This window comes from Lampetra planeri, chromosome 30 (genome assembly GCF_965212315.1).
Source record: "Lampetra planeri chromosome 30, kcLamPlan1.2.h2, whole genome shotgun sequence".
Classification (NCBI taxonomy): domain Eukaryota; kingdom Metazoa; phylum Chordata; class Hyperoartia; order Petromyzontiformes; family Petromyzontidae; genus Lampetra; species Lampetra planeri.
The window spans coordinates 2,177,546-2,203,034 of NC_136136.1; the positions used below are offsets into that span (position 1 = coordinate 2,177,546).

Here is a 25,489-nt window from a genome sequence, read left to right on the forward strand (position 1 = left end):
TGTTTCAGCCGATATTCACCACGAATTCGAATAAACAAAATTTAAAGGCTAAAATGTGCTTGATTCTGCTCCCTTGTTTGTCCACTATATTTTAAGCTATTCGTACGCCGTCTGAAAGTAATAATCTTTAGTTCATATAAAATGCATTAATTTTGGGTGCCAGTGGTGACTAATCATAGGTGCCTGGCTCTCTCTTATGGAGGACCTTCCGCCAGCAGTGACATGAACGAATAACTGCAGGGCTGCACCTTTTACCTTTTTTCACCCTCCTTCCCTCCCCCACCTACACGGGCTTCCGCACCTTAATGATACATTTATATCTATACACCCATACGTACACATGCAAACACCGATATATACACACCAGCCGTGCACCGCTGGTGGGCGCATCAACGACGTTTCGTTTGTCCCCCATTCAATCTCCCCCCGCCCGCGCTCACCGCTCAGCGCAAAAGCGATACCGCGAATCCTACATCAGCGACGCCCTGGAGATGGAGCTGGAGCGGCTGGGATCGAGGGCCAGGAGCAGCGGCGAGAGCAGCGGCGAGAGCAGCGGCGGCACTGTCAGCGGCGGCGGCAGCGTCGTCGCGGGCGGCATCGCGGCCGGACGGGCCGGCGCTGGCTCCTTCAGCAGCGTGGGCAGCACCAACACGTCGGGCATCGAGTCGGACGCCAAAACGCAGCCGGGGAAGGAGCCCTGCTCGCGTTTCCCGGTGAGCGACGTTTCGATCTCTCGTTGAAAGCGAACCTTCCTTTGCCGTTTCTAAACTCTTTGCGCGAAGTCGTCGTCATTACCGCGAGGCGACACGAGGCTTTCTAGAGCGCCTCCGATTGGCATGGAAGGCTACGTGCGTTGTCGTCGTCATCGTCGGGCACGATCCGTCTCCTGTTGGATGAAGGCCTTTTCAAGCGGCGACATCCGTCATGGTGCTGTGACTCAACAATCCACTCGGCACCTGCAAACGACCTGATCTTGTCGCTCAACTCTTGGTGGTGAACGCCCCCTTGGGTGCGTTCCTTCCTTTGGCTGCCAGTAAATTGTTTTGCCCGCTCATCGGCCATCATCCCTTCTGGAGATGTATCCTGCCCAGGCCCACTTAAGACTGGAGTTTGAATTATGTCACTAACCTATGTACGTTTTCAAATCCTTGTATTCATCTTTCTGTCCCTCAATGTAATCATACGTCTCTCCACGCCCATTTGCGCACTTTTTAACTTATGTTCCTTATGCTTTGTTGAAATATCTGTACTGCATTAATTTTACCAGTGAAACTCCAATTTTGGGCCCTCAACTTCATTCTTTCTTGAGAATAAAAATATTTATTTTCACACAACTTGTTCTGAAGTCACTTTAAATCGCCACTGCATCCATACTGTAGGTACACCGTTTGTATGCCTTGAAAACAAAGTTCATCATTTGGCAATTGAACCAAAATTAACGCTGTGTGAGCTGGAATATGTTTAAGTAAGTGAAACCCAACTTCACTATGTTTTATCGTGGAATTATTGACTCCAAAAACAAATAACTCGCTACACTTGAAACTGCAGTTTCATCACAGGTGGCTGGAACCCAGGTTTGAACCCAGGGTCTTAGCAGTGGCTCTGTCACGTGGTATTAGTCTACTGAGCCACTGGCTACTTCACCTATGCTGTCAATATCAAGTAACTTTGACATCCTAGAATTCCGGGGTATTGCTGTATTGCAATTTGAAGCAAACCAATTGTAACCATTGCTGAACAGTGAAGAGGCAGTAGAATTATACTTGAGTACTGGGGAACACCTTAATCTCCAGTCACGTGGGACATGCCTGTAATCCAAATTGCATTGACGTTGTAAATAGCGCACCTGGGACTGCTTTTGGCCTTGTTTTACAAGCACGATTAAAAAAAAACATAGGTGCCATCGTCGTGAACACAGTTTTGTCACAGAGATAGTGGAGAGAGCAGGCAGAGAAATGGGCAGACTTGAGGATTAATTGACGAGCAGCGCCTCACTGCTATCTGTGAGTCACACAGCAGGAGACATTGAGCAACTCCCAGGGTGTACAAAAGGTACATGGCTGAGACAAGACATCGTCCATCCATTGTGGCGACAACTGCAGGCACGGCCACAGTCGTCGCGAGATGCTACCAAACACACAACTGGGCGATTAGTTTTAACTACATTTGAAGCTGCATAAAGGCACACTCCCCTTAGGAGCAAGGTCGTGTGTGCTTATAACCAAAGTGCGCTGACGTCATAAGTTGCCTTATGCCTTCTCCCCCACCACCAGTATAATAGAAGGTGTTGTTGCTTATATCAGAACTGTGCTTATATAATTACCTGCAGCGATATTTAAATCGACGTGGCTGCTGCACGTCCGTTGCCTTTGGCCTGCCTCGCGACCCACTGCCCGCGATCGAAGCTCATTCGCGGCTGCTAACTGTTGCCTTTTCCACTTTGTTTGCCCTGGCGATCTTGACTCCCCCCCCCCCATCCACCCCACCCCGCCCCGCCTCAGCGGAGTCCCGGCTCGGAGAGGATGTCATGCGTCTCCGCCGGGCGCAAGGGGCCCCTGCAGGCGTGCAGCTCGGTGGACAGCCACAGCAGCTCGCACACGTCCGGCGTCGGGAGTGCCGGGCAAGAGCACCCCGAGGGCGACTCTCCTCTCCACGGTGAGGGCCTCCGTTTCGTCCCCGCCACCCACCCGCCCGCCCGCCCGCCCGCCCAACGTGTTCTTCTTAAACTGTGGTGGAGCACTCGACTCGCGAACGGAAAGTCCGAAAGGTTCAATCTCTGCACCGACGGTCGATTTAGTCTCACATGGGGTTGTAGGTTTCGAATCCCAGTTCGGTGCGATTTGCGCAGCTCTGTGGCTTATGAAATGGCACCCACTTTGTGGGAAGTGAACGGTTGGTTGGTGTCATGTGGAGGGACTGGCGCTGGCGCTGAATGTGTAATTGTCTATCACTGGCTCGGGGTACCGCCGGTTGGGCTGACCACTGTCCAATGCTCATTGAAGTTTGGAGATCCTTTGGCTTGGCAGTTATCGTGGGGAAAGCATTCACTCAAATTTGAGGTAGTTTTCAAATTGGGAATGTGTTTCAATAGGAGACAAGGTGCTAAATCATTAGAATGGTGTTGCGATGCTTAGTATTAGTGACTGTTTTGGACTTTTGCATACAGAGTGAGGGCTCGGTGAGGAAAAAGAGGAACAAACCTCACAATGACATCACCTGTGTACAACAAATATGTCTTTTCGGCCTAAGCGATGACATCACACACCATGGGCGCATCTCGCAGTGACTTCATTATTTGTGACGTAATTTCACGACGTTACTCAATGCACCACGCGACATCGTCTTTGAGTGCGTCTCGGTCTGCCCCTGCTTCGCCGACTCTTGAGTGGGCATTCCACGAGGAGTTTTTGTGGCCCACCTGACCTGTCGTGACCCCCTGACCTGCCCCTTTGTCCTCCCGCTCGTCCAGAAGTGGAGATGCTGGTGGACGATCCCAGCGACTTGGTGTTCCTCCAGCGAGCGGACAGCACGGATGACTCCATCTCCTCCACCTACATCTACGTGACCCAGGAGGACCTGGAGACTCCCTGTGTTAACACGCACGCCGGTAAAGACGAATGTACATGCACGCCCACAGTTTATTCCTACTGCGCTATTGGCCAATCATGCCATGAGACAAAGAATCAGTTTGTAAATCGCTCACAGCTGTGCATCAGCCACCGTTGGAGAAACAGCCAGTGGAAGCAGATGGTATAGAACTGCTTCTGAGATCTATTCAAGTGGCTTCTGTTCGGCACACACTTAGGGGGTGCTGCACTTTCACATTTGCTGCGCAGACATGTTTGCTGAATGACTCTCTTAATTATTTTAACTTCTCACAACTGAACATTAGCCTTGTTGAGAAAATGTTTTTTCTTTTATAATGATTTTTTGTACACAATTGTAACCGGGCTGAGACCATCCACTCACTTCACTCGAAAACCTTGGTTTAATCACGGCGCCCCTGAAAAGAACTGAATTTGAACCCAGTTCTCAGCAGTGGCCGGCTCAGAGCGCTTGCTATTACTCTTCAGCATCGCCGCTTTATCTGCTCCACCAGTGCAAAGCATGAATTCTAGTGAAATGTCAGGTAGGTATAGGGTTTTTATTTTTTACATGGTTGGTGACCGTAAAATACATCATAATTTATTATTACTAATATATCATGTTTTATTGTAGGGCTGGTGGTAAAGATGTTGAGTTGTGGCTTATCAGAGTCTCCGGATTTACTGCAAGGCAGCCCAGGCATAACGTCCTCGCACAAAGGGCAGGTACGTTCTCTCCTCCACTGCACCGAGACCTCACGGAAATGAGCAACGTGAACACCGAGTGTGGCCTCATTTTTCAGTGGCATGGAGCGTGCACGCATGTATATTTTCACGGCAATTCCATTTCCTGCCATACATCTTCGCTTGTCATTCGATTATTTTCTGCATGACATTTCTGCATGCCTCATTTCTTATTGGTTTGAAAAGAGCTGCACTTAACAGGGTTTTTTTTTTTTGAGAAGCAATCTTGCACATTTCTTGCTGAGCCGCAAGCATTCCAGCGAGCCTTACGCACACCCCAACTTCGTCACGACAGCCTTTTCAAGCCCGGGACCACACTGCTACCACTCCGGGATTTAAATGGGAAGGAACACAGGGTGGCCACACCAATCAGTTGTTGCCCGGTGAAGGCATTGGGCAGTTTGCCAGCATATCCAGAAGCATATTCACCAAACTTTAGTTTTCAAACCGAAGGAGCACAAGACTTGCATTTTAGGTGAGATTTACACGGTTTGACGGACACGGATTGTATTTTGGCGACACGTCACCTGTTTGTGCGCTTGATCGAGTCCTTACAATTGCTGTGCGCCCATTGACTGTGCACCCAATCTTCTCTCGACTGTCCGTGACGGGCGGGCGTGGGGGGGGCTGGCGGGGGTGATCTCGGGCCAGGCTGCGCTGAAGGCCCAGAGTCCAAAGACGGGACGGTGCCCTCGCCCGGCGTTTGGAGCGAAGACGTCAAAACTGCCGGAGACTTCCTTCCCAGCGGGGCGACCCTGGCCCGCAGTCTCCGCGTCGTCTGCCGCCATGGCCTTGCTGGACGACGAGTCTCTGCCCGAGTTTGTGGTTTGACCCGTGGAGCTACACCCCCTCCCCCCGGCCCCCTTGGCTTCGAACCGTGGCTTCCACGTCTATACATACATATATTACGTCGTCCTCGTGCCAAGCAATGCCTTGACTTTTTTCGAAGCTCGTCAAAGAACGAAGGTGGGCGACCGGCAAGCTCGCGCAAAGGGACAACCGCGGCGTCGCTGCGATTGCCGGTGAATCGCCATAAAATCTTCGCCACAAAAGATTGCCAACACCACCGCCGCATGGCCTGCTTCTATATGATGGGTGCCTTAGGAGTTGTTCTTTTTGCATATATATGTGAGTTAGCAGATGGCGCTTATTTTTACATAACTTGTATTATAATGTGCCCGCAATGGTTGTAGTTGGAAGGGGTTCATGAGAAAGTGGTATACATAGATGAGAGGAAGACCAAATGTGGGCAGCGTTGGCTTCAGTGCAGGCCATTTGAAAGTCAAGCCTAGCATTCATCGTCAAAGTCGTTTGTGGTCAGCATGGCCCTTGTTTTGACGCTCTTACCTCTCTTTGTTCTGCAATGTAATCCGACAAATACGGCCGCTTGTCTGGTATTCCCCCAATGGGGCGTCCCTCTTGCAGAGTTCACCGGGGTTAAGAGAGCCGCCTAATCCAGGAACCACAGGGCGGGACACCAATCCATTATGGTGCGGCGAAGGCATTGGGCAGGTGTGAAGTGTATCCAGTAGCAATGGCAGGGAATTATTTTCTAAAGCAAACAAACGCAAAAGCGTACACGTGGCGAAGAGGCATGGAGGTGTACATGGAAACGATTTGGATGCTTGTGCGCTTGACCGACCGAGTCTCTGAAATTATCTTGCGCCCGTTGACTAACCCGTGCACGTCCGGTGCTGCTTCCGTGCTCAAGCCGAGCGTTGGCGAAACGTCAAATGTTGCGCGCCATGTGCATAATTTACCTCCACCCGCGCATATTTCCATGGCAGCGTCATAACAGGGCATATGCAATCAATTATGCTTCCATTCTAAAACAATGCTAAGTGTGTATTCTGTTGAGAAAATCATGACAGATTGTAGGGAAGGGGAAATAATTGCTCTTCGAGGAAGCTCTCTAAACTAATAATGAAAAAAAAATGTTATTTCATCCATAGTTTGCAAAAATCTACAGAGAAAACAGCCCTTTAAAATGTGCCACTCCACTGTGTGGAGGCTTGCTCAATTTGTAAAATTAATGGCAGCGTAGACGTAACATGTGTAGACGTAACATGTGTAGACGTAACATGTGTAGACGTAACGTGTGTAGACGTAACGTGTGTAGACGTAACGTGTGTAGACGTAACGTGTGTAGACGTAACATGTGTAGACGTAACATGTGTAGACGTAACATGTGTAGACTTAACATGTGTAGACGTAACGTGTGTAGACGTAACATGTGTAGACGTAACATGTGTAGACGTAACGTGTGTAGACGTAACATGTGTAGACGTAACATGTGTAGACGTAACGTGTGTAGACGTAACATGTGTAGATGTAACATGTGTAGACGTAACATGTGTAGATGTAACATATGCACCAACGCATCCCTGACAGTGTCCCATTCGTTTTTATTTTTTTTTACTTGAAAATGCCACCGATAGCCATGAGCGAGCCCTCTTCGTATTCTATATTATTATTATATATTGCGCCACGGCTTCAGTAATTACATCAGCGGGCGTGAAACCGAATCGGTTTTTGAAAAACTGCTCCAATTATTAACCAGAGGGCGGCAGCAGCAGCGGCAGCAGCAGCAGCACGAAGGCACCACCCGAGCATCGAATCTTTTAAGTGGGGCTCATGGGGGGTCAACAGGGGTCATGCAAGGGGCGGCAGTGGCAGTGAACGATTGTTCTTTGGGATATTGCTATCGACCCCTTTTATTAATGTTTCTGTGATGTCTCATCATTGCAAAAGTGTGTGAGTGTGTTTCTTATTTTTCCTCTGCGTGCTATTCGGTTTGACGATGCCGTTGTGCGATGATGGTAAGCACGCTGGATTTGCAATCCGAAAGTCGCCAGTTCAATTTGCGTTCTTGAATTCCTTCACCCCTGTGCAGCCAGCGGTGTAAATCAGCACACCAGTTTCATAGATGGGCAGGTTGTGTGGGTACTCCTACCTCTTCCAAAGCATCTGGCTAGCATGGAAGAGTAGGCCAAATACCGTTAGGAGTGGCTCTTTCTGTAGCTCACTCTAGTGGGGGAGACCCTTCCGCCAGCAGTGGCATGTATTGCAAGGCTGCACCTTTTTGCTATTTGGTTTGGCTTCCCAACTTTAGCAGTGCTGCAGCAGAGACTTGAGTGCAGTCTTATGTTGTAAATTTCATCGGCGGTTTTTCGTAAGTTGACCGATTTTCTTTTTCCCCGATTAAGTAGTGATCTCCCCAAAGCTTGGCGTAATGCTGTTTGTGAAGAATATTGTCGGCAAATACATTACGCCAAGGAACTTTACGAAAGGGGTAAAAAACAACACATTGAATATCCCGCAGTACTAGATTATGGAGTGCAATTGCATGTAGGTGGGAGGGAAGGGTAGGCAGTCGGTGCACTGCGCTATGAACCAGGTGACCCGAGTTCGATTCCCACAGTCGACACCAGCGGCATTGGTCACCGCACTGGTCGTGGGCTCGCCGTTCACCGACCAGCACTGACCAACGTGGCGAAGTATGGTCAAGCAACTCATGGCAGAGAGGCATGGGGGGACCTTCATCCAGCAGAAGGTTGACAGAAAAGTTGTAAAAAATATATATACACGTAACGTACGTGTCATGTATATATAAAATTGTAAAGATGTGTTATTCATACTTGCTCATGGGTGCAAGCTTTAAAAAGGCTGCTTTTTCTTTTTTTAAAGGGCTCTCAATGTGCATATGAAGGAAGACGAGAGACAGATTGCCGCCCGTGACGCGGTGATGAGCGCGTGCGCTCCGCTTCAAAGATTTCTCGTGGAGGAGTGGTAGAATTCCAAATGCGGTGGGAATGGAAGGCGATGAACTCTGGGAGGTCCCGCGTGGAATTTAAATCTTCACAGCAGCCCCGTTTATGAGCGACTTGAGGCTGATGGATCAGTCGCACAGTCAGCCCCGGCTGCTTGTATGAAGACTGGAAAGGAGGGAGGTGAATTTCTTTCAGCAAAAGGCTTAAATCAGTATTATAGTAGCGCAGCGCACCGGAGCGCACCGTGACGCAGAATTCTTAGACAAGTCCCATGGACGGTTTTGCCTTGTGCGTGCAGTGCTTGTACAGTACCAATTTGTGCACCCTGTCAGCCGTGCATCGCATGGCCTCTAATGTGGTACAAGGATAGTGAAACGGTAATTGAACAGCGGTGATTTAGTGAGCGATGTTCGGAGTGTGGGAGAGCACTTTGGACACATGGTAGAAAGACCATCCCTTTTAGCTCAACTTTCACATTGAACAGATCTCTGCTGCAGGTAGCTGGGGGGGAGCAACTGGAAGCTGTCCTCAAATATTTTAGATGCGGCTAAAGAGACCCCACAAAGTTTTCGACGAAAACCCGATCATTTTTGGGGTCTGTGTATTTCTCCCGTCCACAAGGTGATACATGCTGATAATGCTGATGACGGGAACTAGTAGTTGTGCAGTAGGAACTCATCTGTGCCGCAGAGGTGGGGATGAACTTGGTGGATCCTATCTGTGATCTCACCGATAACCACCAGGGAAAAAATGTGCCAGTTGGAGGACACCCCCCTACTTGGAAAGTGTGGCTTCGTCCCTGATAGACGGTGCACTTCGAACAGGCCTGACCGCGGTTTGCACTTCTTGCAAGGTTGGTTTCGCTTGATTTGTGTGACGCATGGCGCAGCGGTCCATAATTTTTATGCACAATGTGACTTACATGATGAACTTGGCATTTTTACTTGTTGTTCTTGTCACTTTGATAAATAACAAGCAGGGAGTCGCAAATGGTGTTCGTCAAACTTGGTGCTCATCGTACAGGGCGAAGTGACGCTGGTGCAGCGATTGTTTCTGAGCAATAGGGTGTCCTCGAAATAGCGGGCTCATTCACGGGGTGGGCTACCCTGGTGAATCTGTTTACCTTAACAAAACCCAATTATTTCCACGATGCCCATTTAGGGGCTGTAATTGTATTATTGCTGTTGCTCTTTATTTTGTAGCAAGTATTTAAGAGCAAAAAAAAGGAACGGTAACAAAAAAATGACACACCACTGAAAATACTGCAAGTCACAAGTCATCTCTTGAACGCACCATACGATCTTCTTGGTTCTTTCGGTAAAGTCACGTAGAAGGGAAATAATAAAATAATAAGAAATAAAACAATAAAATAATTCTCACGACGTTCCGGCCACAACGCAAGTAGCCGTCCTCAGGTGAAGAACAGATCTGTCGGAAATACAGCGTCTGAATGGGTATACCATACGATGCCACGCGGTCACTGCTGTACAGAGATAACCCGGGACTGGCCGCTGTGCGAAGTTCACACTCGGCGTGGAGATGGAGCTGACAACACGCCAGCATTGCGTTACACGCTGATCGCTTTCACCTCCGGGAGAACGAGTTTCAGTTGATTCCCAATAGGCCCGTTAGATTGTGGTGACGCGGTATATATCCACTCGCATTATTTCGACGACAAAGCGAGTTAACAACGGAGCACGGGCAGTGTGCAATGAATGTTTGTGACCAGATTTGGCAATTGGTTTGTACACGATCACTGCAGAGTTTGTTGAATGGTCATGCCCTGAGTTTGTTGCAAGGATCGATGACATTCTTTACTATGGAGAGAGGCAATTGGAATACTTACATCATGGTCAAAGTATCAGATGTCATTGTCTCCTTGCTTACCAGCACAACAGTTAAAAAATTATGTTAAGTGCAGTAATACCATAGAAACTTAGGCATGTAACAACGCATCGATTAACATACATTCTTACACTTAAGTTACGTGAAACATGCAAATCAAATGCTGATAATGCTACAATAAGTCTCAGTATACCACAAACAATGCAACAACACAATGCAAGCGAGCCAATATTGTCAACGGCATGCGTCAAACCAATACAATAAATAAGCGATTTTTGAATCGAGTTGTGACACTAAACCATGACAATTTATGGAATTTCTGAGAAGTTAACGATTGCATGTCTAACAGTAATCACAACTCTATTGTATAGACCCTGGGCCGCTGGGGGGGGAGTAGTATTGTTCACGGGAGGTCACTGTAACACTGCTTTAAAACAGTGTCACTTCATCATTGCCCCGTGAGTCATTGGGCAATATCAGTGGCTAATGGACGAGAAGGGGAAGCAGGCAATTTAGTAAACTCACAAAAAATATCCAGTTAATGATGATAAACACGAGAGACGTGTTTTTTGACGGCTAAATCACGAGAGGAAATCCCCGGCATGCTCTGCACTCCAAGATGACGGCACCATTCTCACATAGATTCTGCCCACGGTTATTTGTCCACTTATTGTGGTGCCAATGCCCGAGGTGGCAAGGTTTTGTGTCCGGCCTGTGAGAGACGGTGCTATCCGATGTAACAGCCACACTGGGGTTGGCCACGTCGGCAAAAACAAAAGTATAGTTTCGTGATCACCCTTTGGCTGATTTATTAATTCATCCCCTGAAGTGTGGTGGGACAGCTGTTGTATGCCAGACGCGGCGGACCGCCCTGCTTGCTAAGCTGGACATTGGAGGGAGCGTTGTGTGCCGTGTTCACGACGGTGGGAATTCACCGCTTTCGTGCCACGTCTCCCAACGACGAAATGTCTCCCGAGCGCCGTGGGGTTGTCTGCAAGTGGGTCCGATGTTTTCAGTATTACAATAGCACCTTTTTTAATATACATGTTAAGTATTTTTTTTATACATTTTGTTTGTCATATCTGAAATGTATATTTTTCTACGCGTTTATATGCGAAACTTCGTTTGAGTATTCAATGCAGTGCATCTCCAATTAAGTGCTTTGATTTGTAAGTGTATTTACAGTGCAGTATATTAATTTCCCAGCCTGCAGAGTACTGTATATATCTGCAATTACAGATTTTTGAATAAAATTTAAACCTATGATATAAAACCACTCGTGAAGTTATTTGATGATAAACCTTCTTCATTGGTCACAGGCCGAGTTTAAAATGCCGAACGTGTTTTGACCTCTGAGTGTTGCACATTGCTATAATAAAATGCTGTTTTTAAACCCGGCTTTAAGGCTCTCCAAGAGAGGGTGCAGAAAATGGGAGTAAAACATTCACCGACTACACTTGGTTTTTTTTCGCAGCAGAGGGCAGTGCAGTAAAATCCATTGTTGTACAGTACTACACTTCTATTGTTCAACATCAATGCTCTCTCAACTTCACTGACCAGCGTGGTGATTTATGGTCAAATAACCCACAAGACCTGCACTGTGTGAGTCGGCCCTCATCCAGCAGTGGAAGATCCTGGACGCGGTTCGCAGAGATGGGGTCTGTGTCATTTTTATGGCACCCAATTGGCCGGGAGGAACTTGTTGGCGTTGACGTAAGGGCTGTTAACGTTCACATGAATGCGAGTACCCCCTTCTAATGCAGACATTCATTCAGCAGTGCATAGAGAATTCCTGTTGCTTGTTTTTTTCTTGTCGCCAGAGATAAGGATGAGCGGGCAGGCTTTGTGTTGCACAAATCTACACAAATGTGCAGCCAAGGGAGCTGGTTTGGGGGTGTGGGGGATATAATCCTTGTATTGAATGGAATCTGTGTTCCTAGAAGACAACAAAGGTTTGCGGTGTCTGTCAGCTGGCAGGCCATGTGACTTTTAGTGAAATTCAGATTTCTCGTGTGAAAAACAGATTTCAGAGTCTGCGAGAATATTCGAAAACATGCATAGCCCCCCCCCATCTTCCCAATGCCCCTTCTTTGACATTAACCCCCTTTTTTATCAGCACCTGACACATTGTTTCAATACGAGTCAGTTTTTGTTCAATGGGTCTTTTATTTCAAAGTGAAAACGTGTGATTTTTTTTATAGCATGGACTCGTGCTGAATGGACATGTGGTGAATTCCGTAAGCTTCCAATGCAGATCATGGGAGCGTGCATGATATACTAGTAATGATGACGACTAATTCATCCAGTAACCGTTATATTAATTCATTAAAAGTTTGTAAAACATTGTGAAACTTATTGGTTCAACAGTATATAAATAATTTACTAAACACAATCGACATCGCTTTGTCAATCCACTGTGGAACGAAAATCTCCCAATATCCTGCCGGTTATCGAGCTTGTTTAACCATACTACACCACACTGATCAGTGCAGGCTTGTGAGAGTGGGGCCCAGGACTGGTTCAGATATCACTCGCCACGAATGTTAGCCTTGTCCGGGAATCTGACTCGGGTTTTTCAGGTTCATAGCGCAGTTAATTAACCACGACGCCATTCATCCACTACACAATTCCAATATTTTAGTGTTATCGATCATGGCCAATGCTCTACACTCGTGTTATTGTCGTAAGTTTGTGTAACATGTTTTTTCATAGTCCAGTGCAGTAGTTCTTAACCCGGGCTGCACGCACCCCCTGCGAGTGCGAGATGCCCTTTCTGGGGGTGCGTTACATGCCAGATGTTTTAGAAGGTAAATAATCTAAAACACAAACTAAGCATTTTCGATTTAAATTTCGATTTAAAGCTTTCGTGACTGCAGGGATTCATCTTCTTGGTTTTTTCGGTAAAGTCACGTAGAAGGGAAGTAATACAATAATAAAAATATTATTGTTTTATTTTTATTATTTTATTACTTCCCTTCTACGTGACTTTACCGAAAAAACCAAAAAGACAAACTAAGCAGTACATCTACTTTGTATTTATCAACACATTTTATTTTACGATTCAGAACCAACGGGGTGAGGGGGGGGTGCACGGCTGCAGTTAAGGTTAAGAACCACTCGTCCAGTTTTATTGATGCATTTGCAATCCTGTGTATCTGCTTAATGATCGTAGTTTTGATTAAGCCACTGGGTAATTGTGTAACAGTGCAACGTTTGTCATTGTTGCGGAAATTATTTCATCACCTGCTTGCTGGACCTGGATCTTAGTCGCATGGTGGTAAATATAAATCTATCTTGCTCTGTGCACTCATTGCCCTCTGGTGGACAAAATTGCCCTCTATATTTCCCTCTGCTGCTCCTGCCCTAACTAGACGCTTGGTGGCAGTCTGAGCCTACCTCTGGGTCACGGTGAGACCGGGTCAGTCAAGGGGAACATTCTCACGGTTCAACCATTTGTGCGTCTCCTCTTATTCACTAATTCCCTCAATTCGCTCAGGGGGTTGTGTCGAACAGTGAAAGGGGCCACACTTTTGCTGTGGCCGTGACACGACCACGAGATGGCAGTACATTGATGATTTACTGAATCTTATCTGTACGGAGCTTTGTTACATTCTGCTTTCTGTAGGCACTATAGTGTCCTCCAAGCATGCAACATGCTCATTCATGATGGAATTTGCCAAATATCTCAATGCAGGACTCCTGAAAACGATTAATGGGATTCACCTATGGTTTGGCCATAACCCGCCACCCCCGACACCACAACTATATCCAGAGTGTTCTACCTGCGTGACATTTTAGAGATAAAAGACATTTCCATTTGGAGCTCTGGATGCGAGTAGTGTGCCCTGATTAGCGGCATCACAGATCTACGTCTGAAGTCTTTATCCACCCCAGGGACACGGTCAACATGCGTTTCTCACACGTCAATCAACCATTTGATGTTGAATTCTCGGAGCTGGCATCGAATATAAGTGTGCAGCTATTGGTGCACAAAACAAATCGAGTGCAATGTTTGTTTTGTGCAGCTATTGGTAACTGGGCTGACACCATAAACTCGCCGCACTTAAGAAACCAGGTTACTGTAATCGCGAATGGCTGCCCGGATTTTAATTCCAGGATCCAGGCGGTGCTGGCTGAGTGCTCTCACCCCTGGCCCACCCAGTCACCGTGTCGTCACTCTTCGCTTTAGGTCGACGAGGGCAACAATTGCTGGATGACGACACTAACTGGGAGTTGAACCCATGCCGCTGGCTACAGGCTTGAGAATCACACTCTCCCCTGTTGGTCGCGGTGTAAAATTTTTGACATCCAAAATCTCTAGGATGTTTTTTAAAAATATTTGGGGTTGGACCACGTGGTGTTCGGCTTGTGTCCGACAAATCGCTCTACACGCTCGAAGACATCGTCAGGAAATGAATTGGCCCAATTTCTGAGTTCATTAAAAAGCACCCGGCACGTGCCAGGAAGCATCGCGCAGCCCAAAAATATATCGGGAAAAGCCATCCAGCACAACCGTTGAAATCCTACGCAGTTGACGTCCAGTATTTTCGTGGCATCCAAACTGCTACGGAGGTCTCTCGTTCAACATATATGTACGTTGAACTTCTTTCGCACCGTACCTAGCCAACCGTGCTAATCGGAGGTGCGGGGTAAGAACAACAAATTGAACACAAAAATCAGTTCTAAATAAATGAGTTTTCATTCTAGATTATTTAAAAGTGCATAGCTCCAGTGGCTTCCTAATATCAGAAGGAAGAGCGTTCCAGGCGGTCGCAAATAAAGAGAAACCTCCCAGTTCAATTCTCAGGTGAACTGGTCAAGCTCCGTTGATGGTGGCATTAATTAGTGATCGCAATGACATAGGATGTAGATTCTCAATCTCATCACCTTTGTCAAGTACGTCGGCAAGCATCATTATCGCTCTTGCCACCAATGCTCCAAGGCTTTGCTTTCACAGCCGTCACTCGCACAATCTAGCTTTCCACACATGTCAGTGTTCCCCATTCACCAACTGTATCGGGAAATAGAGTCGAATGTCTTTTGACGCTATTCTATTGTGCACTGCCTGCTTATAGGGCTGAGAGTTTCTTCTTCCAATGACTACATTACCCAGAATGCGTCTGTGATCTCATTAGATCCTGGAAGCCAAGCCGGCTCGAACCTTGATATTGCTTAAAAGGGGGCACCTTCCCCGGCACACCTGGTTGTCATAGGTACTTGGTGGCCAGCAACGCACAGTGCGGAAGCATCCTTTGTTGTACCGTAATTGATATGATCTACACCATCACTCCACACTGACCAGCATGGCACAAAGTATGGTAAAATAACATCCACGATTTGCACAGCATGGGGAGATCTTAATCCATGCAGCAATGAGGCCGGTTTGTGTACGTGTTTCTATCTATCAACGTGTGAGCCTCATTGTAAACACAAAAAGTACAATGCACAGGAACTTTGCACATGGTAGCGATTATGATTATTTTTTTTGGCAAAAGCCATCGTAACAGCAACTTAATTCTTAACCGCTTATTCTACCCCCCCCCTCCCAAGGTTCTGACTTCCCTCGTTCCCTTCCATCGACACCACCATCATCCACTTCCAAACGATGCATGGGCCCACGAGAAGGGTCAGGGCTCGCCATGGATGAATGCATGCACGCATGCAATATATCTTCCGTCTATGAAAAGTAAAAACTACCTCTCCCGCGCGTAGCTTCGCAAGGGGGCAAATCCGAAATGCAACGCGATTGTGCTGTCAATGCCAGGATGCACAACCACCACACACACGTGCGTTAAAACAAACTGAACTGCATCGGTTTTTTTCATGCAGGATTTGATGAAGCAATCCTATTTAGAACATGTGCTCGAATGTGTGAAACATGGCTGCGAATTGGTCAGGAGTTGGAAATACAGCGATGCTTTTGCGTAGAGGATTGAGTGTTGTCCCGTCGTATGGATGAGAATCATCCAGGTGCTATGGTTCTCTCACGATTGGCCAAAATACGCGTTTAATTGAATTGGTCAAACGTCCAAATGTAGGTCCCTCCTTGCAAAACATTAGTGAGACTTTTCTGGATAAATCAATTAGTACATTATTGCTGACACTGCCCAGCGGGAGCGTGTTTGCCGTTTCTTTTTTTTTGCAGAGGTTCGCGGCTTGAATTTGAACGTTAGAGAGCCCCCTGAGATAATTCAACACGAGTTGGCCACTGGGTCCAAATTTTGGCAAAATTGAAAAATTCTCCTGCTACGAATCATTTAGGATTACACGTTGCAACATCGCCCCCTGCTGTGAACATACCGCAGACTGCCTGTGAAACATGGTTCCTTTTGTGATGACAATGGTGTAAGAATGGTGCGAATACCAAATGTCATTTACTTTATTTAGTATATTATTTGTGAACTACCATACTGCCTTTATTAACATTACAATTCATGAACGAGAAGAAAACTTAGATGTGGCATTATTTTCCTATGACCCGGTCATATTAATTTATATGAAACGGTTTAATTTGACGTTTAATTTAATTTGTTTAATAAGTATAGCGGTCCTGAATTTGTGTAGGTCATTGTTTTGTAAAGCAATAGTATTAGTTAAAATTTGATATGAAGTCGCTGAAAACGATTATGACCAGTCAGTAAAGTGGATTTGCAAGTGCAGTGAGTTGATGGTCTGATTCTAGTCACCAATGCTCAAAAACCCTCGTAAAATTATATTCGCATTTTTTAAACATAATTTGGCTTGTTCTAGGTCTGGTAAATATTTTGCCTTTATTGACATACTATAAAAAATAATCTTCCATTATTGTCATTAGCCATGGTCAATCCACTGCTGGATGAAGGCCTCTCCAAGCCACCGCCATCTCTCATGATCCTATAATGCAATCAAACACCAGGCACCTGCGCACTAGCTGAATTCATCACTCCGTCTCTCAGATGGACATCCTCTTGCTTTGCTGTACCTCAGTCATTATTCTTGACCATCGTTATTTCTCATGACGTTTCCTGCCCAAGCACAATTATTGTTGTTAAGAGTTTAAATTATCCCGTTACCCGGTGTACGCTCTCTAATCCACGCGTTCCTCTTTTCCTCAATGTATTTCCAAGCATGCGTCTGTAAATGCTTTTCTGTGGACTGTTCAGCTTTTGTTTAAAAAAATTCCGCTATTGACTTCGTTTCTGAACCATACGCCACATCCAGCAGTGTCCACTCATTTTTGTATTGTTTTGGTTTTACAATCTTTGCGAGATATCAAACGGCGTGACCTTCACAAGTAAATTATGTGATGTCATCTTCCGCGGACGTTCCGTTCTCCGGCAAAGGGTCACTGGGTGCTCATTGCAGGAGTTGCGAATGGAAAGTTCTTTGTCTCTTGACGCGGTGCTGAGAGCACAATTGAAATATAATTGGGTGGGGGAATAAAATAATAAAGAGAAGACGAAACCCGCAGATTTGTGCGAGATCACGCAAGTAACGAGCGGTCAGTGGCTGGAGGAAATGGGAGGTCGCGGGGTTGGGGAGGGTTGGGATCACCCCCACTTGCTCCCTAAACCTTTCACGGAATTGTTATTCAATTAGTAACAATTGCACTAAAAAAAGAAACCATTTTGAAGGGCAACCAGCATTGCCATTAGGCTCTGTAAACCGCGCTCTACACTGGTGGCAGTTTGAACATTTCGTACGCTTTGCTTGAGAGTAGCACGTGTGTTTCCACTGCCTCGGACCAAATAGCCACAAATGCGCCCAATCGCATTGGATTGTACGAGTTACGAAGGGTCACGGTCGGTTAGTAATTTGGACGGGTGACCTCAAAGGCTTGCCAGGTGTTCTATGGGTGGGGTTGCAAGATGCCAAACGTATTGCGGTGTTGAGTGTCTGCCTCTCATATGCATGATGGGCTTTCTCCAGGCATCTCCAGTTTTCTCTCATGTAAAGCCACTCACTCTTGAGTGGATTGGCCAGATATCTCAGTGTGTAGGACACTCGTGAAAAAGAGGTCTTAAGACTCAGGACTATATGATCATCGCCGTCGTCATGATCCACCCTCTGGTCCAGCGTATTGCCAGGTCAGCTGACGTACCAAACTTCTCCACGTTCTTTGTCCTTCCATATGTCCTCTTCCTCCGTCACCACTCTCCAGTCCTCACCTCTGTGTTTCACGTTGTGAAGTGAACTCGGGTCGCCGGCTTCATGCTGCATGGGGCTTACCAAGTGATTCCCGCACCTCCGATTAGTGCGGTTGGCTGCATATGGTGCGGAAAGGAGTTCACCGTACACGCGTACGTACATTGCCTATTAACAAGGTGAGTGGCCACGTGCGATAATGGCTGCTACCGTTACGAGTCGAGGACACTGACAGTCGCTCGACGCCTAAAATTAGCCGGCGGTGAATTATTCCAACAAGCTACGGGTGACGACTTCTGTATCTGATCTGCACCTACGGGGGTCGGGGGGGGGGGGTAGCAAGGGGCCCTTGGAGGTCGTGGATCAACACCCAAACCTCGTAAGCTCAAGGGCTGACCCCAGCGGATACTGGTTCAGGGACAATGGTGCGAGTGGTCATGTCTCCAGCAAGTCAGTACGTGGACGAATTGGTTCAAAGACAGAACATCCTCAAAGTTGCAATGTCTGCTCCTACAGCAGGCGATGGACCAGGCCAGGCCCAGTATATTTTGAATGTAAATGTTTGTGTGTTTTTGTTCCTCCCAAAAATGTCTATCCTCTCAGCAGAATGTTGAGTGGAAGAATCCATTCGGATATCTTGCAGAGCAGTGCGACACTTTACTTTAGACAAAAACACATTTTTACGCAATGCTATTGTTTTTGTGCAGTCAATGGCGTCGGGACTGAGACCATGAACACACCACGCTTGGTTCAATCAAAGGCGGTAGAGTGGATTCAAACCCAGGATATCAGCGGTGACCTCTAAGCCACCCAGCCACCTCGCGCCGGCATCATTTTAAAATCCAGGCCATACAATTTTAATAACTGGCAGGGACTCCGGATTTCCCGGGTAAACAAATGGCATTATTATTATTATCATCATCACTACTTTGAGTGATTCAAGCAGAGGGCTTTTTTAAAATGTCATCGCAAACGGTTTCATTTTGCACGGAGATAGCTCGGTCAGTACTCCACCTGTGTACAGTACAGGGCTGTCCAGATGTTTTGTGACACCCAATTAGTTAACCCCCTTACAATGTTGTACTTTGCATATTCATTTAAGCTTTGAATAAACCTGATTTAAAACAAAAAATCATGACGGTTTAGAGGATTAAATGGGGGTCACAAGACATCCGGATCGCCCTTGAATAAGTACATCTCGTATACATGAGTGGAGTGGTGGGCACAGTCGGTAACCCACCGCGACATGAACCTGGCGGACCCGAGTTCAATTCCCGGCCCAGGGCATATCGAAACTGCTCCTGTGCCTTCCCCATTCAACAACCCAGGGTGGTGAAGTATGGTCAAACAACCCACACAATCAATGCGGCGTTGGGAGGCCCTCATACGCCAAGGGTTTGGAAGAAGGCTGTAAACTGTTATAGTTGACGCGGTGAGAGAGACAAGTTTGATTCTGCAGGTCCTTGCACAGACGCATACAAAAACAGTACACTCTTGAATGTGGTCACATTGCATGTATTATAATTATTATTCCTACAGCACTGTGTTGTTATTATGCACATTTACTCCACAACGCGTGGCATAAGCTGCAGTGGTTTTAATTTTCAGAATGTCACATTTACCAAGTGAACAGGAGCTGCACTGCTTGGAAATACAGTATTGGTTTTGATTTGCAGGTAAAACCGTTGCATGTAGGGCGTGTGACAATATGCATCTTTACTCGTTACGACTGCATAAATGACAAAATATAATTCGCATCTGCCGAGAGTTTACGCTTGTAAAAGAACTAAATAATCTGAAATACGCAAGAGTTTTGTCGAGTGTCATTTTCCCTATTTTCAGCGTTCTGACATCAACAGCACAAAGTGAGCGGTTGTTTAAGTTACTGGCGCTCCCATCTCGTTTGCGAGTCTGCTGGAGACCCAGACACAAATCTGGCTACAAAATGTGTTCCGCTAAACGAGATAACACGATTTTACTTCTGCTGCATTCATAATTGATGTGTTGTGCATTCACAATGAGTGTAACGTAAAATATGACAGTCACGGGGATTAAACATAATTTCCACGTAAGCAAATTGTCTGCGGTATACGCGAAAATACAAACACAATAGCACCTTGACCTAGAAAAACAAGAAAATTAAATGCGTTCATCTTTTGACAGCTGAGATTTCAATTGCTTCCACAAAAAAAGAAGATACTTTGATATAATTATAGAAAATTACACAGAATACAAAATGAGGTATCATATTGTTAATAAAAGTACAGCCTCTTTTCTTTTTTTTGAGAGCTCAATTCATACTGTGCCAAACCATTTAAAATAGCTCTGTTATAAAATTCGTCTCCAACAGTTGCAATTAGTGCTGTAATGCCTCACATTAAATTGCATGACGTGTTTTAATAAGATATTTGACAAAGATCCTTTGTCGTACAAAATAAAAAGGTGGCCTTATTTTGAAAGAAATTACACTAGCAGTGCTCAAAAGAAACGGCAACAGAATAACGGGGAACTGGGTGGGCTGCGTTAGAATTTAACTTGAAACTATTGAAACACAAGTTTGATTTAAAAAAAAGCACCAAAAAATATATCTTTTGTATAAGTGACGACGCTCGAGTGTTACCATGGAAACGGGTATATGAGAGCACGTGTGTGTGTGTGTGCGTGTGTGCGCTTTGTACATACGCGTGCGATCCCACAACCGTGCATATATACATTCCCGTTAAAATGTATTTATTTCCATTACCCCACTGAATACATTTCACCAGCGTGTGGAGCCGAGGATGTTCATATCTTCCTCGCGAGGTGGTTCGTGTTTGTGTGCGGCGGTGCGTGGCTACATGACACGGCAGGCTGAATAGACGCTATACGTATTTACCAGTGGGAATAGACAAAATGTTTGTCGTGTTTGTACGTGTATATATATAGATTTTTAGAAACGTTGTCAACTTTTCTAAAGCAGTTGTCCAACAGTGCTGATGGATTTGAGCCATGCTCTGGTGTAACACCCAACCCAGGCAGCTTGCGTCAATTCCCACAATTAGCCTCGGAACAATGCTGTTCCTTTGTTGCGACAGCACAAACGTGAGCCAACAAAAGGACACGGAGGCGCTCTTTCATTCGGAACACAATGCTCAGAAGATAACACTAGTGCCCTTGTGTAATGTGCCCATTTTCACAATATGCCACTCTTGCCACTTAAACGTACGTCCCTGCACAGTGCTTCTCATTGATTTAATAATGCTTCGTAAGTACAGCTTTCCTCTTATCACGCCGAGGGTTTTCCATTGTGTGCTTGTTTACGCAATTAACATACGAATTTAAGTTGGATTCTAATGACATTTGTTGTGTATCCCCCTAAAAAATAACTATCCGCATATAACTCTCAATAGAATTCTCTCATCTCACTTCTGGGGTCAATGCCCCCTTTAAGACAAATAAGATATATAAAAAGTCTGGATTTGCCATATACAGCTGACAAGCCGTTATCAAAAGTCGCAATTATACCCACGACAAGATGAGCAACCACACACACTCCCCGCATTTGCAAATGAGTTTCACGATTCCCGCGGGAGCACGGAAGTGAACTTTTAATGAAGAGGAGGCCCTCTGCACGTGGTGACGTCGCCTTCGGAAAATAACCGCGTCCCTAACGGACCAGGCAGCGCGCTGTGCCCGCTCGTCCGGGCCAAGCCAACAAGAGCGCTACTCGAGCACTGAAGCTGCATTTAATTAAACGTCGGCGTGCATTTTTTTTGTGTCCAAACAAATTGGCCACCTATATCCCTTCCGGAGTGTAAGTGTACCCGTTGCGGCTTTTTTTTTCATTGCATTCGGCACCACGTTTAGTCTTTTATTCTAGCGGCTGCCCAATATTCACCGGCGTGGCTGCTAACTTTCTCTGGGTTTATTTTGTTTTCACGACCGGATACAAGGCCCTGGCGAAGTCAGCCAGGAACGACTGCATGGGTAGGGTGGGGGGGGGGTGTGTAGGAGGGGGGCCCTCCCGCCCCCGCCGTTTAACGTGTTCGACGCTTGCGGGGTTTCTCCGTTTTTGTCTTTCACGGCGGCCGCGGCGGGAATTGGAAGCTTTCTTTTTTTCCATCCAACGTCCGTGGGTCTGGCGAGGCCGCGTCCAACCTCTGGGTTACTGGCGCACCTCGGAGCAGCGCTCGGTGGCGGATGGAGTGTCGGGACAGAGGCAGGAGCGCCCCCCAGACTTGGGCACGCATAGGTGCGAGCAGCCGCCGTTGTTCACGCCGCAGTGGTTCTGACCTGCACGGGGAGACGCGGGGACATTTGGATGTTGCGCTTTATTAAATGCTCTTGTTAACAATGACATTGTGTGCATATATGCGTGTCTGTGTGTGTGTATATTAATCGTGGTATATATAGTGGGGAGCGGTAGCTTAGCGGTTAGCGCTCACGGTTAACACCAGTGACAATTATCTGAACCGGTCCTGGGCCTCCCCTCGGTCGACTCAGCCTAAAATGAGTACCTGGTGCGGTGTGTAAATTGCCACTAAGGAGAAAAATGCAGACTGGCGTGGTGCTGGCCACCCACACCCTCGTGTGCCTTGCTTGCCTTCACAGATGCTCGCTAACAGCTAACAGCACTTGCCCCAATAGTCTGTTAAAGGCTACATGGGGGATATGTGTCTTTGTATATAGGTAAAGGTGCAGTCCTGCAATTGGTTGCTCACACCACTGCTGGCAGAAGGCCCTCTACTAGAGGGAGCTCCAGAGAGCCCCTCTGAAGGTAATTTTGGCCTACTTCTCCACGCTGGCGAGATGGCTTAGAAGAGGTGGTGCTACCCACAATTCACCCCACCACACGCAACCTACCGATCGACTAATTGTGATGCACGTGTCCACTTCTACAGCTGGTTGGACAGCGGTGCGTGGGGGGTTAAGTAAAGTTGTGCCATTGTTTCGAGATAAAATCGGTAACCTCTGTATTGCAATTCCAGTGTTCTAACTTTACACCACAGCAGCAATACTCCGTATGGATATTGAGCAAAGCTTGAAGTGAGTCTCAATATTTTGCAGGATGATCGTTTTTGGCGTAAGCATTGGCATATTTACCCAATGCTAATTTAGTGGTGTATTTATTCATGTTAATTTCGTGCGCGAGGAAACAACCGTGACAAGAGAAATCCCACGCACGGGTAATTTAGAAAGTATTGTCCCTTATTAAACACACTACTCTCAGGTGGCCTCCCCACGCCATGTCAGTCAGCGACAGTTTCTTGACCATACTTCGCCGTGCTGGTCAGTGAGGGTCGGTGAACCATTCGTTGGTGGCGGGGGGAGGAGGAGGAGGCAAGCGGGCTCAGAACCGATTAAATTATCGACCTCCGCCGATGTTAGCCATGACCAGGAATTCAACTCAAGGTCATAGCACCGTGACCTCACGAGTGTGCCATCAATACCCCGTAAAACCATGGGCGGAGTTTGGGGGGTGGGCACGAGGGGGGGGGGGAGCAACGCCCCAGCCAAGCTGGTCACCTTCATTAATTTATTTCTCTAGTTTACAATTAAGTTTGAAAATAAATTAATTGTATGCACCCGCGATTCCGAATGTGAGGGACAAAGCGAACACCTGCCCCCCCCCAATATTGAAGTCTAACTCTGCCTATGACTTAAAACTATTCAGAAAGGTTAAAAAATAATATCCTTTCTTCACTGTACCCTATGGACTTTCGGTGTCTCCTAAAACACATTCCTGCGGAGGGAGTTGGTAGGAACGTTGGGTTGCTCGGTCAATGGCCAGGGTCAACGGCGGCGTGGTGTATTCCGCAAATATGCCCGACTGTGAGGGTGGGCACAAGCCGGCGTGAGTAGATTAAACGTTGAGTTTTATAAGGGCACCACGGGGTGACCAGCCCCTCCCCTCCCCACCCAGCCCATCCCTCCCCACCCTCCCCTCCCCACCCAGCCCCTCCCTCCCCACCCTCTCCTCTCCATCCAGCCCCACCCCTCCCACTTTTGGATGCACGACGGACGGACACAATAATCCCCTGTGGGCTGGTGTAACCAGGAGGTTCCTACCAGTATAACAGTACTGTAATTAAATTTCGATTTAAAGCTTTCGTAACTGCAGGGATTAATCTTCTCGGTTCTTTCGGTAAAGTCACGTAGAATGGAAATAATAAAATAATAAAAATAAAACATAATAAAATAATTCTCACGACGTTTCGGCCACAACGCAAGCAGCCGTCCTCAGGTGAAGACCAGGTCTGTCGGGGAGACAGCGTCTTCACCTGAGGACGGCTGCTTGCGTTGTGGCCGAAACGTCGTGAGAATTATTGTATTATGTTTTATTTTTATTATTTCATTATTTCCATTCTACGTGACTTTACCGAAAGAACCAAGAAGATGAGTACTGTAATTCCATCTCGACTCGACCCATCCTTGTAGTCCCTGTACTGCAGGCGTCGCCCACACTATCCCTGGGCAAATGCTCACCGTTGAATCATTCTTTCAAGTGGCCGAGATTAGCTGCAGCTTACACCTGAAGCCGAAACAAAGCCTCGGCGTCCCCCCCCCCCCACATGCCCCTTTGAGTCTGGCAATCACCCCCCACCCTGCCCTGCCCCGCCTTAATCCCATGAGCACACAGGCAGACAACAATCTGCTCCGACCGACCGGCCTTGATGGGTTGGGGCTACGCCGGGGCTTTCTGTCTGCATCTGAATTCATCAGCATCAGGGCGAGCAGCGGGGAACCCATTGGAGCTGTCCTGCCAACGCCTGTCCCCTGGACAACTGCCGACTCTATCTGCATAATGAATAGCTCTGGTGTGAACTCGGGCAATTGTATCGGCCGGTTCTAACACTTTGCGTATTTGACGAGCAACTCCTCTTGGACAGAGAAGTGCATGTAGGATGGAGACAAGCACGAGTGATGCTATGAGGAAAATGTCATTCCTAGATGGTAAAAGACAAGAGGATTGGTCCCCCCCCCCATCATTCCTCGCATGTCACGTGACATCACCACGCTGCATGCAAAATGCACAACAGCTTTGCTTTATAAGACATATACTTAAAAAAAAATCTAAATGGTGGTCGTATTGTGTTACACAGCAGCAGGTCAATGAGACCACTGTATGCCAGTTGTATCCTTATGAGGATACTTCTGTCCGGCACAGCCATCAATTCCGTACGACTACTGCCTTGTGCTCCGGCGTCATGTTGTGTACCAGCCCCTCTCCCTGATCACCGCGCGGAGAATTTGGTTCCGCTTAACGAGAGCAATAAACCAACTCTAACCACTTTGTGGAAAGCGACGGAGAGACTCAGACCGTGCGTGCAGGCTGGAATCAAAGAGCAATCATACAGCGCACACAAAAGGTGCGATCGTGACCACGAGATCACTCCTCCCCATCACGCCTTGCATGTCGCCTGACCGCTGCCAAAGCAGTCG

General features: G+C 46.9%; 2 protein-coding genes across 3 annotated transcripts in view; one reads left to right on the forward strand and one right to left on the reverse strand.

The window, feature by feature from the left end:
- The window catches only part of FRMD6 (FERM domain containing 6), a 38,678-nt gene extending 27,462 nt beyond the window's left edge, over nucleotides 1-11,216 (forward strand). For both annotated transcript variants that reach the window (XM_078608438.1, XM_078608437.1), the window contains exons 11-15: nucleotides 448-713; nucleotides 2,502-2,655; nucleotides 3,470-3,607; nucleotides 4,219-4,310; nucleotides 4,980-11,216. In XM_078608438.1, coding sequence (XP_078464564.1) covers nucleotides 448-713; nucleotides 2,502-2,655; nucleotides 3,470-3,607; nucleotides 4,219-4,310; nucleotides 4,980-5,159 — 830 coding nt within the window. In that variant the 3' untranslated portion in view covers nucleotides 5,160-11,216. The remainder of the gene's footprint in view (nucleotides 1-447; nucleotides 714-2,501; nucleotides 2,656-3,469; nucleotides 3,608-4,218; nucleotides 4,311-4,979) is intronic.
- Nucleotides 11,217-19,566: 8,350 nt separating this feature from the next.
- The window catches only part of NID1 (nidogen 1), an 88,997-nt gene continuing 83,074 nt past the window's right edge, over nucleotides 19,567-25,489 (reverse strand). The window contains exon 22 of the mRNA XM_078608439.1: nucleotides 19,567-22,339. Within this exon, the coding sequence (XP_078464565.1) occupies nucleotides 22,212-22,339 (128 nt within the window). The 3' untranslated portion in view covers nucleotides 19,567-22,211. The remainder of the gene's footprint in view (nucleotides 22,340-25,489) is intronic.